This window comes from Oncorhynchus masou, chromosome 19, assembly GCF_036934945.1.
Source record: "Oncorhynchus masou masou isolate Uvic2021 chromosome 19, UVic_Omas_1.1, whole genome shotgun sequence".
In the NCBI taxonomy this organism is placed as follows: Eukaryota; Metazoa; Chordata; class Actinopteri; order Salmoniformes; family Salmonidae; genus Oncorhynchus; species Oncorhynchus masou.
Window position 1 is genome coordinate 4,541,117 of NC_088230.1, and position 14,082 is coordinate 4,555,198.

Genomic DNA, 14,082 nt, shown 5'->3' on the forward strand with positions numbered 1-14,082 from the left:
AGCTCAAGTACAAAAGGGAAAATAAATAAAAAATAAATATGGGTTGTATTTACAATGGTGTTTGTTCTTCACTAGTTGCCCTTTTCCTGTGGCAACAGGTCACAAAAATCTTGCTGCTGTGATGGCACACTGTGGAATTTTACCCAATAGATATGTGAGTTCATCAAAATTGGGTTTGCAGTATGTACATACCCAGCGTGCTACAGAGCTGCAGGAGTTGTGACCTGTTTTTGTTGGTTATGTTGTTGTAGTTCTGCCTATGGGGGCGTATGGGGGAGGGAATGCTATCACCCCCAGGCAGGTGTCTCTCTCTTTCGCTCTCTCTCTCATTCTCACACTCACCCTCTCTCTGTATCTCTCATGCTTTCCCTCTCTCTCCCTTCTCTCTGTGCCTGTAATCTCCCTCTCTCCCTCCCTCCTGAGAGATGGATGCAGTATGCAGCAGAATACTGCAGCCAAATAATAACAACTGCAGCCAAATGAAGGAACCATTAGTCAATACAGACATATAATTATATAGAGGATAAACCTTATGGACAGAACTTAACACCAGGTTTAATCCTCACTGTCACAAATCATTCCCCCACCAACGCAGACAGCTAGGCTTCATCTGGAAGTAGCTAAGTCTTTCCATACTGAGTACTGAATAATATCATGGTATACATGTCCTTATTTAGCTCATAGCCAGAATACCTTGGATTATTCTCTAGTTTGGAATATAGCTTCTCTCTTTTCTTCATAGAAAAGAAAACCAATATCAACTTTTATTGCATCCATCTATTTGGTACAGGAGGACGCAGGATACTGTCCCCTTCACTGTTCTCTCTCCTCCACTCCTTTCTTCTCTTCCCCCCCATCTTCCTCTCCTCTCTACTCTGTCCTTTTGTTATCACGATGGTGATCGATACCTCGATACCTCCTCAGAAAAGTGAACGGTTTGTCGGGTCCTTTCAGCCTTTGTAACGAGTGTACAACTCCTGAATAATTGAAGAAAACCAGCCTATCATGTTCTGGCTCACTTTTTAGCTCTTCAAAAGGTGCCATTCATTATTGATCCTGATGTGCCAAACAATTTACTTTCATCTGCTTCATAATTTAGAGCAGAGGTCATCTCCTTCCATCTCAAGTGAAATAAAAAAAAATCTTTTCTTTCTAGGTCAACCCTCAAAATCTCAAGTTAGCTGTCTTTAAAAAATGAATGAAAAAAATGTACCTTTACTTAACTAGGCAAGTCAGTTAAGAACAAAATCTTATTTACAATGCTGGCCTACCTGGGAAGAGTGGGTTAACTGCCTTGTTCAGGGGCAGAGCGACAGACTTTTACCTTGTCAGCACCCTTTTGGTTACTGGCCCAACGCTCTAACCACTAGGCTACTTGCCGCCCTGGCTTCTATCGAGCAATACATTAAATTGAAGCTTAACTACAATAAGTGTTGCTGTTCGAAGACATGAATGCAGAGAAGATCTTGGAGTATGAGTGGGAAACGATGCACATGTTGTTTAGTATTCTCTCATAGAAATTACTGTATGCTTTACACTTGCACATGATTTAGTTTTCATCATCACCTTACAAAGCAGTGCCCCCCGTTGGCCAACAGTGAGACATGAATAAAACTTGTACACACAGACACAGACACACACAGACACAGACACAGACACAGACACACACAATCTCTCTTGTCTGCCACCCCTATAACAGTATGGTTATTGTTATGCCCCTGTAAAAGTTCAGAGGCAGTTTATGAGTTCTCTATGTGAGGGGCAGCTACTCTGGGGAATGACAATGACCCTCTGCACTAAAGAGCCTGATGAGGTTTCTATGTTAAAGTAGCCAATGCTTGGTTATAATATTGTGGCTACTAAACGTGAACGTCTTGTGTAAAGAATATGTTTGGCAACATTATTTCTAGTTATTGAACCAACTTAATTAATTTACAGGGAATTTATTTAATTATTTGACGAAATTTGGATAGCTAATTCCTAATGAAAAAGAGAACTTAGAACAAGAGGAAAAAAACGGGTTGCATTTACATGAAGTATTAGTTTGTATTTGTTATTTATTAGGTTTAACCAAAGGGTAAAAGTAAGTTGAGTGTTGAAAGATTGCAATTTAAGGTTTGCCAAAACAGTTGGCATTGAATCATATATTTGGTTTCAACAAATGTAGTATTTTTCAATTGAAAAAACCTAACTCATTTAGTTGTAACCAGTTAAAGTATTTTTTGTTGTTGGTTGATCCAAAGAGACTTTGTTTACAGTGCAGAGGAAATGAGGGATAATAGGGATGAAGGCATGATTTGCAGTCTGTGGGAGAAGAGAGGGAGGGAGACGGGGAGAGAGCGGAGGCGAAAGCAGAGAGAAGCTGAGTTTGGGAGGAGAAGATACACATGAATTATACAATGTGGGGGGCTTTGTGGAGGAAGGATTTCATATGCTCACATCCCTTAACACAGATATAATTGGAGGAAAAAGCTTTGAGAAGCAATAAGGTTTTGGGTTGTGTTAAAGTGCAGTGTTCCCCATTAGTGCAACACCGAGGTTGCATCAATAGTATATGAGGTGATATTAAAGTTTTAAAATGATGCATATAACTGGCCAGGTAAACCACTAAAGTGCGCATGTGCGTGCATGTGTGTCATCATCATCACGAAACTCATTGTGTTTTGGTAACATGACCAGGTCATCCCACCACTCCCTCTTACCCTCCATTGCCGTGAACCAAAAGGTTATGAGTTAAAATCCCAGGTGAGGACATATTGAATAATAATTACTGTATAAATGAACATGCACAATGTAATCATGTATGTTAATGAGGGTGAAATACAGTGTATTCGGAAAGTATTCAGACCACTTCCCTCTTCCCACATTTTGTTACGTTACAGCCTTATTCTAAAATGTCTAAAATTATTTTTTCCCTCATCAATCTACACACAATACTCCATAATGACAATGTGAAAAAGGTTTTTAGAGATTTTGGCAAATTTATTACAAATAAAAAACAGAAATATCTTATTTACATAACTATTCAGAACCTTTGCTAAATGACTCAAAATTGAGCTCATGTTTATCCTGTTTCCATTGATAATCCTTGAGCTGTTTCGACAACTTGATTGCAGTCCACCTGTGATAATTTCATTTCATTTGATTGGACCGGATTTGGAAAGGCTATGTCTATATAAGGTCCCTGTCTATATAAGGTCCCAGAGTTGACGATGCATGTCCGAGGAAAAAAACAAGCCATGAGGCTGAAAGAATTGTCCGTAGAGCTCTGAGACAGGATTGTGTTGAGGCACAGGTCCCCAAGAACACAGTGGCCTCCATCATTCTTAAATGGAAGAAGTTTGGAACCACCAAGACTCTTCCTAGAGCTGGCCGCCCGACCAAACTGAGCAATCAACTGAGCTCCAGAGTTCCACTGTGGAGATGCGAGAACCTTCCAGAAGGACAACCGTCTCTGCAGCACTCCACCAATCAGGCTTTTATGGTACAGTGGCCAGATGGAAGCCACTCCTCAGTAGAAGGGCAAATGACAGCCCGCTTGGAGTTTGCCAAAGGCACCTAAAGGACTCTCAGATCATGACAAACAAGATTCTCTGGTCTGATGAAACTAAGATTTAACTCTTTGGCTTCAATGCCATGCGTCTTGCCTGGAGGAAATGTGCCACCATCCCAACGGTGAAGCATGGTGGTGGTAGCATCATGCTGTGATGTATTTCAGCTGCTGGGACTGGGAGACTGGTCAGGATCGTTGGAAAGATGAACAAAGTACAGAGATATCCTTGAAGAAAACCTGCTCCAGAGCTCTGAGGAACTCAGACTGTGGCAAAGGTTCACCTTCCAACAGGACAACAACCCTGAACACACGGCCAAGACAATGTAGGATTGGCTTCGGAACAAGTCTGTATGTCCTTGAGGAGCCCAGCCAGAGCTCGGACTTGAACCTGATCGAACCCGATCTGAAAATAGCTGTGCAGTCATTCTCCCCATCCAACCTGACAGAGCTTGAGATGATCTGCAGAGGGAAATGGGAGAAATTCCCCAAATACAGGTGTGCCAACATATCACATTGTCCCCATGTGCAGTTGCAAACTGTAGTCTGGCTTTTTTATGGTGGCTTTGGATTTTCTTCCTTGTTGAGTGGCCTTTCAGGTTATGTCGATGTAGGACTCGTTTTACTGTGGATATAGATACTTTTGTACCTGTTTCCTCCAGCATCTTCACACGGTCCTTTGCTGTTGTTCTGGGGTTGATTTGCACTTTTCTCTAGGAGACAGAACACGTCTCCTTCCTGAGCTGTATGACGGCTGTGTGGTCCCATGGTGTTTATACTTGTGTACTATTGTTTGTACAGATGAACGTGGTACCTTCAGGTGTTTGGAAATCCCTCCCAAGGATGATCCAGACTTGTGGAAGTCTACCCTATTCTTTCTGAGGTCTTGGCTGATTTCTTTTGATTTTCCCATGCTGTCAAGCAAAGAAGCACTGAGTTTGAAGGTAGGCCTTGAAATACATCCACAGGTACACCTCCAATTGACTCAAATGATGTCAATTAGCAGAAGCTTATCAGATGTCAATTATCAGAAGCTTCTAAAGCCATAACATCATTTTCGGAAAATTTCCAAAATGTTTCAAGGCACAGTCAACTAAGTGTATGTAAACTTCTGACCCACTGGAATTGTGATACAGTGAATTATAAGTGAAATAATCTGTCTGTAAACAATTTTTGGAAAAATTACTTGTCATCCACAAAGTAGATGTCCTAACCAACTTGCCAAAACCTGTAGTTTGTTAACAGGAAATTTGTGGAGTGGTGGAAAAACGAGTTTTAATGACTCCAACCTAAGTGTATGTAAACGTCCATCTTCAACTGTACATGTAGGTAGGGTTATTAAAGTGACTATGCATAGATGATTGCAACAGAGAGAAGCAGCGGTGTAAAAGGGGGGGAGCAATGCAAATAGTCTGGGTGGCCATTTGACAAGATGTTCAGGAGTCTTATGGCTTGGGAGTAGAAGCTGTTTAGAAACCTCTTGGACCTAGACATTGTGCTCCAGTACTACTTGCCGTGTGGTAGCAGTGAGAACAGTCTATGACTAGGGTGGCTAGAGTCTTTGACAATAGGGCCTTCCTCTTACACCGCCTGGTATAGAGGTCCTGGATGGCATGAAGATTGGCCCCAGTGATGTACTGGGCTGTACCCGCTATCCTCTGTAGTGCCTTGCAGTCGGAGAACAAGCAGTTGCCATACCAGGCAGTGATGCAACCAGTCTGGATGCACTCGATGGTGCAGCTGTAGAACCTTTTGAGGATATGAGGACCCATGCCAAATTCCGCCATAAGCAAACACGAAAACGCTCACCCAGAGGTGGTTCTCCAAGTAGCCGGGGACTTTAATGCAGGGAAACTTAAATCCACCAACTTAAATCCAATGCAGGGAAACTTAAAAACTTAAATCCACCAAATTTCTATCACCATTTTGAACGTGCATTGCAGTGCTAGAGGCATTACTACAGATACAGGTTCAGTCATGGGCTCTGCCACATCCGGCCGTGGCCGGGAGTCCCATAGAATGGTGCACAATTGGCCCAGCGCGGTTCAGGTTAGGGGACCGTTTGGCCGGGGGAGTTTACATGGCTCATCGCGCCATAGAGCTCCTTGTGTCATTTCCGGTCACAACTTGTAGACTTGTTTACGTGCTGCTGTGCGGTTTTTGCTAACCTTACTTTGCTACCTGCCAACTTTACGTTTTTTTACTTTTTAAATTACCGTTTTATATTTTTAAACATTTCCTCGCTCAACTTTTTTCATTCAACTTTTTCACTCCAGACGCTTTATTTGGACATGGTTCGGCAGGACTTCCACCAGCCAAAGCTAAGTAGTAATATTAACATTATGCCTTCTAATTGCAGTCACTGTACTCCTAATATACTGGAGAACGATCGCCTTATGACAAAGATAGCCGTGCTGCAAGCCCAGCTTCAGACGCAATCGTTAGGCAAGGTTATTTTAAGTGTAGGAAAGGATGAAACAGCGTCTGTGCCACCAATAAATGCAGATAGTAGTATAAGTCCCCTTGCACATTCCCCGTAGCTGAACAATTTTCTCATGGCTTCTGGAAGGAAATGCTGTAGGAATGCTCAACCGGTGTCGCTCATTCAGCAGACAAACATTCAACCGTTCTCCCCATTAAGCAACAGGTCGGAGTCAGAGGCCGAGGCTTCTCTGGTCTCTCCTCCTCCCATTACGGGGTCTAAGACACCGAAGCCTCCCACCATTAGCTCTGACAAATTGAAAACCCTAGTCACTGGTGACTCTATTACCCGTAGTATTAGACTTAAAACGAATCATCCAGCGATCATACACTGTTTACCAGGGGGCTGGACTACGGACGTTAAGGCTAATCTGAAGATGGTGCTGGCTAAAGCTAAAACGGGCGAGTGTAGAGAGTACCAACGATGTTAGAATGAAACAGTCAGAGGTCACCAAGCGCAACATAGCTTCAGCCTGTAAATCAGCGAGAAAGATGTGTCAGCATCGAGTAATTGTCTCTGGCCCCTTCCCAGTTAGCGGGAGTGATGAGCTCTACAGCAGAGTCTCACAACTCAATCACTGGTTGAAAACTGATTTTTGCCCCTCCAAAAATATAGAATTTGTAGATAATTGGCCCTCTTTCTGGGACTCACCCACAAACAGCACCAAGCCTGGCCTGCTGAGGAGTGACGGACTCCATCCTAGCTGGAGTGGTGCTCTCATCTTATCTACGACCATAGACAGGGCTCTAACTCCCCTCGTTCCACAATGAGATAGTACAAAAATCCGTTAACCACCTAACTGAGGAACTCAATTTAAACTTGCATAATACCCTGGATGCTGCCGTACCCCTAAAAACGAAAACATTTGTCATAAGAAACTAGCTCCCTGGTATACAGAAAATACCTGAGCACTGAAGAAAGCTTCCAGAAAATTGGAATGGAAATGGCACTACACCAAACTGGAAGTCTTCCGACTAGCTTGGAAAGACAGTACCTACAGTAGCTACTTCCTGTTCTTGGCCCTCCTATGTTGAACATAAACGTTTCCCTATACACCGGGATGTGTACCAAACTCACTAAAAGTGGCAGTAATAAAGCCTCTCTTGAAAAAGCAAAACCTTGACCCAGAACATATAATAACTATGGGCCTATATCGAATCTCCCATTCCTCTCAACATTTTTTGAAAAAGCTGTTGCTCAGCAGATCACTGCCTTCCTGAAGACAAACAATGTATACAAAATGCTTCAGTCTGGTTTTAGACCCCATCATAGCACTGAGACTGCACTTGTGAAGGTGGTAAATTACCTTTTAATGGTGTCAGACCGAGGCTCTGCATCTGTCCTAGTGCTGCTAGACCTTAGTTCTGCTTTTGATTTTACTGCTAACCTACAAAGCATTACATGGGCTTGCTCTTATCTATCTTTCCGATTTGGTCCTGCCGTACATACCTACATGTACACTATGGTCACAAGACGCAGGCCTCTTTACTGTCCCTAGAATTTCTAAGCAAACAGCTGGAGGCAGGGTTGTCTCCTATAAAGCTCCATTTTTTATGGTCTGCCTATCCATGTGAGTGACGCAGACTCTCGACCTTTATCTTTATTGAAGTCTCATCTCTTCAGTAGGTCCTGTGATTGAGTGTAGTCTGGCCCAGGAGTGTGAAGGTGAACTGAAAGGCACTGGAGCAATGAAGCGCCCTTGCTGTCTCTGCCTGACCGGTTCCCCTCTCTCCACTGGGATTTTCTGCATCAATATCTACTACGGTGGTTGAATCCCTGGCTTACTGGTGCTCTTCCATGCCGTCCCTAGGAGGGGTGCGTCACTTGAGTGGGTTGAGTCACTGACGTGATCTTCCTCTCCGGGTTGGTGCCCCCTTTGGGTTGTGCCGTGGCAGAGATCTTTGTGGGCAATACTCGGCCTTGTCTCAGGATGGTAAGTTGGTGGTTGAAGATATCCCTCAAGTGGTGTGGGGGCTGTGCTTTGGCAAAGTGGGTGGGGTTATATTCTTTCCAGTTTGGCCATATCTGGGGGTATCATCAGATGGGGCCACAGTGTCTCCCGACCCTTCCTGTCTCAGCCTCCAGTATTTATGCTGCAGTAGTTTATGTGTCCGGGGGCTAGGGTCAGTTTGTTATATCTGGAGTACTTCTCCTGTCTTATCCGGTGTCCTGTGTGAATTTAAGTATGCTCTCTCTAATTTTCTCTCTCTTCCTCTCACTCTTCCTCTCAGAGGACCTGAGCCCTTGGACCATGCCTGAGGACTACCTGGCCTGATGACTCCTTGCTGTCCCCAGTCAAATCAAATCAAATGTTATTTGTCACATACACACGTTTAGCAGATGTTAATGCGAGTGTAGCGAAATGCTAGTGCAGCTAGTTCTGACCATGCAGTACTATCTAACAAGTAATTTTACAATTTCACAACAACTAACTTATACACACAAGGTTAAAGGAATTAATAAGAATATGTAGATAAAAATACATGGATGAGCGATGGCCTAACGGCATAGGCGAGATGCAGTAGATGGTGCTGTAGATGAGTACAGTATATACATATGAGATGAGATGAGTAATGTAGGGTATGTAAACATTATATAAAGTGGCATTGTTTAAAGTGACTAGTGATATATTTATTACGTTACATGTTTTATTATTAAAGTGGCTAGAGATGAGTCAGTATGTTGGCAGCAGCCACTCAATGTTAGTGATGGCTGCTTAATAGATAGAAGCTGTTTTTCAGTCTCTCGGCCCCAGCTTTGATGCACTTTTCAGTCCACCTGGTTGTGCTGCTGCTCCAGTTTCAACTGTTTAGCCTGCGGCTATGGAACCCTGACCTGTTCACCGAATGTACTACCTTGTCCCAGACCTGCTGTTTTCATTTCTCTAGAGACAGCCGGTGCGGTAGAGATACGCTGAATGATCGGCTGGGAATTGATGGGAAATGATGTAAATATATCACTAGCCACTTTAAACAATGCATACGTATATACTGTACTCTATATCATCGACTGCATCCTTATGTAATACATGTATCACTAGCCACTTTAACTATGCCACTTTGTTTACATACTCATCTCATATGTATATACTGTACTCGATACCATCTACTGTATCTTGCCTATGCTGTTCTGTACCATCACTCATTCATATATCCTTATGTACATATTCTTTATCCCCTTACACTGTGTATAAGACAGTAGTTTAGGAATTGTTAGTTAGATTACTTGTTGGTTATTACTGCATTGTCGGAACTAGAAGCACAAGCATTTCGCTACACTCGCATTAACATCTGCTAACCATGTGTATGTGACAAATAAATTTGATTTGATTTGATTTGATTCAACTGACATTGACTTCTGAGGTGCTGACCTGTTGCACCCTCTACAACCATTGTGATTATTATTATCTGGCCCTGCTGGTCATCTATGAACATTTGAACATCTTGACCATGTTCTGTTATCACCTCCACCCGGCACAGCCAGAAGAGGACTGGCCCCCCCTCACAGCCTGGTTCCTCTCTAGGTTCCTTCCTAGGTTCCGACCTTTCTAGGGAGTTTTTCCTAGCCACCGTGCTTCTAAACCTGCATTGCTTGCTGTTTGGTGTTTTAGGCTGGGTTTCTGTACAGCACATTGTGACCAGCTGATGTCAGAAGGGCTTTATAAATACATTTGAATTTTGAAATTGGATTGATAGCAATTCCTTGTGACGGGCCGGGTGCTTGAAGGCTGACCCCGGTCGCCGGTTGAACAGTGTTTAATCCGACACATTGGTGCGGATGGCTTCCGGGGTTAAGCTGGCGAGTGTTAAGGAGCACGGTTAGGCGGGGAATGTTTTTGGAGGAATCGTGACTCCACCTGGTCTCTCCCGAGTTCGTTGGGGAGTTGCAGCGAAGAGACAAGATCGAAATTGGGGAGAAAAAGGGGGATCATTTTTTTTATTTACAATAATAAATAGACAGCCTCCAAAGTTAGTGATGATGTATCTGTAGTGAGAATGTCAACAGTTAACAGTGCCTAAAAGAAACGTGGTCTGTCGATTCATTTGTATAATTGGAATCAAATGAGTCCGTGCTTATTTTTGTTATTTCTTCATGTATCTCATCGATCATATGCACACGCATACAGAGCCTACTTTGAGCGGAATATCATCTCTAATCATAGAGATAGACAGAGATATAGCATCTACTGTATATACTGTACCTGTGTTTTTACTTCATCCTTAAAGTCTCGGCCTTAGCGTCTGAGTGGTTGAGCTCAGGTGCGACAGATGCATCCATTAGCATACGGCGCTAATACAATTTCATTACTGCCTCGCTCCACTCTATTAGAAGCCCATTCAGATGCTGCACTGCAGCCAATCCCACATACAATTGAATCAATCTATCACCTCGTAGTCAAGAAGCGTTAGGAGCTGATTGCCTATCTGAAGTGCCTTTAGCTAGATTACTGTGTGTATTATGTCTGTCTGAGGATGGCAGGAGGAAAGTGATGGAAGGGTTATGGTGACCTTCCCTCAATGTTCCAACTGTTAGTTAGACCCTGGTTAGTATGATGGTGTGTGGCAGTGTTGTGCGTATTATTATTCCTCTGACCCGTGGTTGGAGTGTGTATTGAGCATGCTGAGATTCAGGTATTTGTTGGTTTGAGTTTTGTTAGTAGTAGCAGTAATCTCGGTTCTGGGTCCATATGTGTTTAGAGACAAAAAATAGGACGAGGATCAGAACTGAAGCGGACCTCCGCCCTCTCTCTTTGCAAGTTATGGCCAGATGTCCCCTTGCTTTCCGAAATTCAAAAGATGCTGATACCTGTGAAATTGGGATTTGCCCAAAGCACTGAAACTTTCGCTGCTCATTCTCTCAATCATCCCATTGTATCATGACAGATTGACGGTACTATTTATGTTTATGTAGTCTCTCCACGAGGGATTATGGTAGTACTTATGTCACAGTATTGTGTTTGAGTGTATTGTAGGTAACTGACCTGTTGGTGAAGACTTTGCTGTAGTTGAACACTTGAACTTCCAGCATCTCATTTTCATCCACTCTACTGGCAATCGGCCATCGGAACGTCTGAGGGGCGAGAAAGACTCATTAAGGATTCAGCCCAAAACTGTGTGACAGTGTGACAGGCTGCACAACCACAGGCTATAATGATTCAACCACAACATCCACAGTTTACAGGAAAATCATTTGACTGACCGGTTTAAAAGTATTTAATGTCAATCATTAACCACAACAGGCAATTTAAAAAAGCCCACCAGCCTTCTCTTACTGGGCCATAGAATATCTAATTACTTGTTTTACTAAGCAAGAGAAACATTTTCAACCCAATGCCAAAGCAACACTACCGGCAACATGAATAACTGAAATTGTCAGAAAACCTTAATTGGATTTCTTCAAGATAAACCCAAGTTGTGCTGCTGAGTCATCGCTAATATACACAACAGAAGCTGCACCACAGCATGCAAACGATATGCATCTCAGTGATCTAATCTCTATTATAAACTGGTTGGTTCGAGCCCCAAAGCTGATTTGGTGACAGCCGTGGTACATCAGACTGTATACCACGGGTATGACAAAATGTTTATTTTTTACTGCTCTAATTATGTTGGTAAGCAGTTTATAATAGCAATGAGGAACCTCAGGTTTCTTTTATTTATTACATTTTTATTTAACCTTCATTTAACTAGGCAAACCAGTTAAGAACAAATTCTTATTTTACCCCAGACAAAACCTCCCCTAACTCGGACGATGCTGGGCCAGTTGCGCTGCCCTATGAGACTCCCGATCACGGCAGGTTGTGATACAGCCAAGGATCAAACCAGGGTCTGCAGTGATACCTCGAGCACTGAGATGCAGTGCCATAGATTGCTGCGCCACTCAGGGGTTGTTATATATGGCCAATGGCTTGGCTAAGGGCTGTGTCCAGGCACTCTGCATTACATCTTGCATAAGAACAGCCCTTAGCCGTGGTATATTGGCCATATCCCACACCCCCGCGGGCCTTGCTGCTTAAAATGACTGTCCACAGTTGATTAGCCAATCAGCAGCCTTTCCCCCTGTGTTATCACCTTATGTAAGTTCTGTAAAAAAAAAAATTGAGGGTGGAATGGGGTAAGGATCCAAAAGTGAGAGATAGCCTAGCTAAATCCTGTCAAGGGTACAACAGCAAGACAGAGCTGAGGGAATTCAGTTGTTCTCTGTCAGTCTTGTCTGTTGTAACGTTGAACTAAATGTGTCTATGTCAGTGCTGGATGTGTGATGGGAAATGTTTGAAGCTCATCCAGCCCTTGCTGATCCTTTCTGCTCCTGGTTGCTGACAGCACAGTGGGCTGTTTTTACTCAGAGCAGTTATCCACCAGGCCTGCCCCTTTACTTAAACCTGGGGTTCCTCCTGCCACTGTAATCCATACAGACAAGAGACAAGCCCTTAGGTGTGTGTGTGCGTGTGTGTGCACCCACATGAAAAACTACCATAGTATACAGTACTTAAATGTTATACTATTACCTGTAGTGTTTTGGTGGATTTTACTGGACTAAAACCCCACAGTGAATACTGTATACTGTAGTATGCTGTAGTATTTACAGTTAACTATAGAATGAATATTGTAGTTAAAGAAAACTGTAGAATATACTATAGTAATCAACGTAGTGTTTTTGTCAGACACACTGTAGTATTTACTATAGTGTTTTTGTTCGACATATCTTTGACATACAGTAGAAGTGGAGGCCTTCACCTTGAGGAAACCTATTGGAGAAATACTAAAAGAGCAGAGGGGTTGTGTTTAGGTAGGTTGGTAGGTAGGTAGGAATGGGGTCTGTACAGATAGTTCAGAGCTTCTGACCTTTTCTACAACCTGTAGGGAACACGATATACATTACATGTGGACACCCCTTCAAATGAGTGCATTTGGTTATTTCAGCCACACATGTTGATAAAATGTCTTCCCTGCTAGAGCTGCCCCGGGCAACTGTAAGTGCTGCTACTGTAAGTGCTGCTAAGGGGAAACGTCTAGGAGCAACAATGACTCAGCCGCAAAGTGGTAGGCCACACGAGCTCACAGAACGGGACTGCAGAGTGCTGAAAAATCGCCGTTCCTCAGTTGCAATCCTCACTAATGAGTTCCAAACTGCTTCTGGAAGCAACGTCTTCACAAGAACTGTTCGTCAGCAATTTCAAGATATGGGTTCCCATGGCCGAGCAGCCGCACATAAACCTAAGATCACCATGTGCAATACCAAGCGTCGGCTGGAGTGGTGTAAAGCTTGCCACCATTGGACTCTGGAGCAGTGAAAACGCGATCACCATCTGGCAGTCTGATGGATTAATCTGGGTTTGGCGGATGCCAGGACAATGTTACCTTCCCGAATGCATAGTGCCAACAGTAAAGTTTGAGGGAGGAGGAATAATGGTCTGGCATTGTTTTTCATTGTTAGGGCAAGGCCCCTGTGCTTCCAACTTTGTGGAAACAGCTTGATTCAGCATGACAATGCCCCCGTGCACAAAGCGTGGTTTGTCGAGATCTGTGTGGAAGAACTTGACTGGCCTGCAAAGAACCTTGCCCTCAACCCCATTGAACGCCTTTGGGATGAATTGGAACACAGACTGCGAGACAGACCTAATCAACCAACATCAGTGCCCGGCCTCACTAATGCACTTGTGGTTGAATGGAAGCAAGTCCTCACAGCAATGTTCCAACATCTAGTAGAAAGTCATCCTAGAAGAGTGGAGATTGTTATAGCAGCAAAGGGGGGGACCAACTCCATATAAATACCCATCATTTTGGAATGAGATTCAGACACCTTCAACTTTTCTCACATTTTGTTACAGTGCATTTATTCAGACACCTTCAACTTTTCCACTTGTTACAGCCTTGTTCTAAAATGGTATCTAAAAATGATCATCAATCTGCATACAACACCCCATAATGACAAAGCGAAAACAGGTTTTTAGAAATTGTCGCTAATTTATAAAAAATTATAAACAGAAATACCTTATGTAAAGAAGTATTCAGACCCTTTGCAATGAGACACAATTGATCTTAGATGC

The 14,082-nt window shown here is 43.2% G+C and overlaps 1 protein-coding gene across 1 annotated transcript in view; it reads right to left on the reverse strand.

Moving 5' to 3' along the window:
- Nucleotides 1-14,082, reverse strand: part of LOC135505729 (otoferlin-like) — a 141,205-nt gene that overhangs the window by 80,938 nt on the left and 46,185 nt on the right. Inside the window, exon 3 of the mRNA XM_064924804.1 lies at nucleotides 11,014-11,102. Coding sequence (XP_064780876.1) covers nucleotides 11,014-11,102 — 89 coding nt within the window. The remainder of the gene's footprint in view (nucleotides 1-11,013; nucleotides 11,103-14,082) is intronic.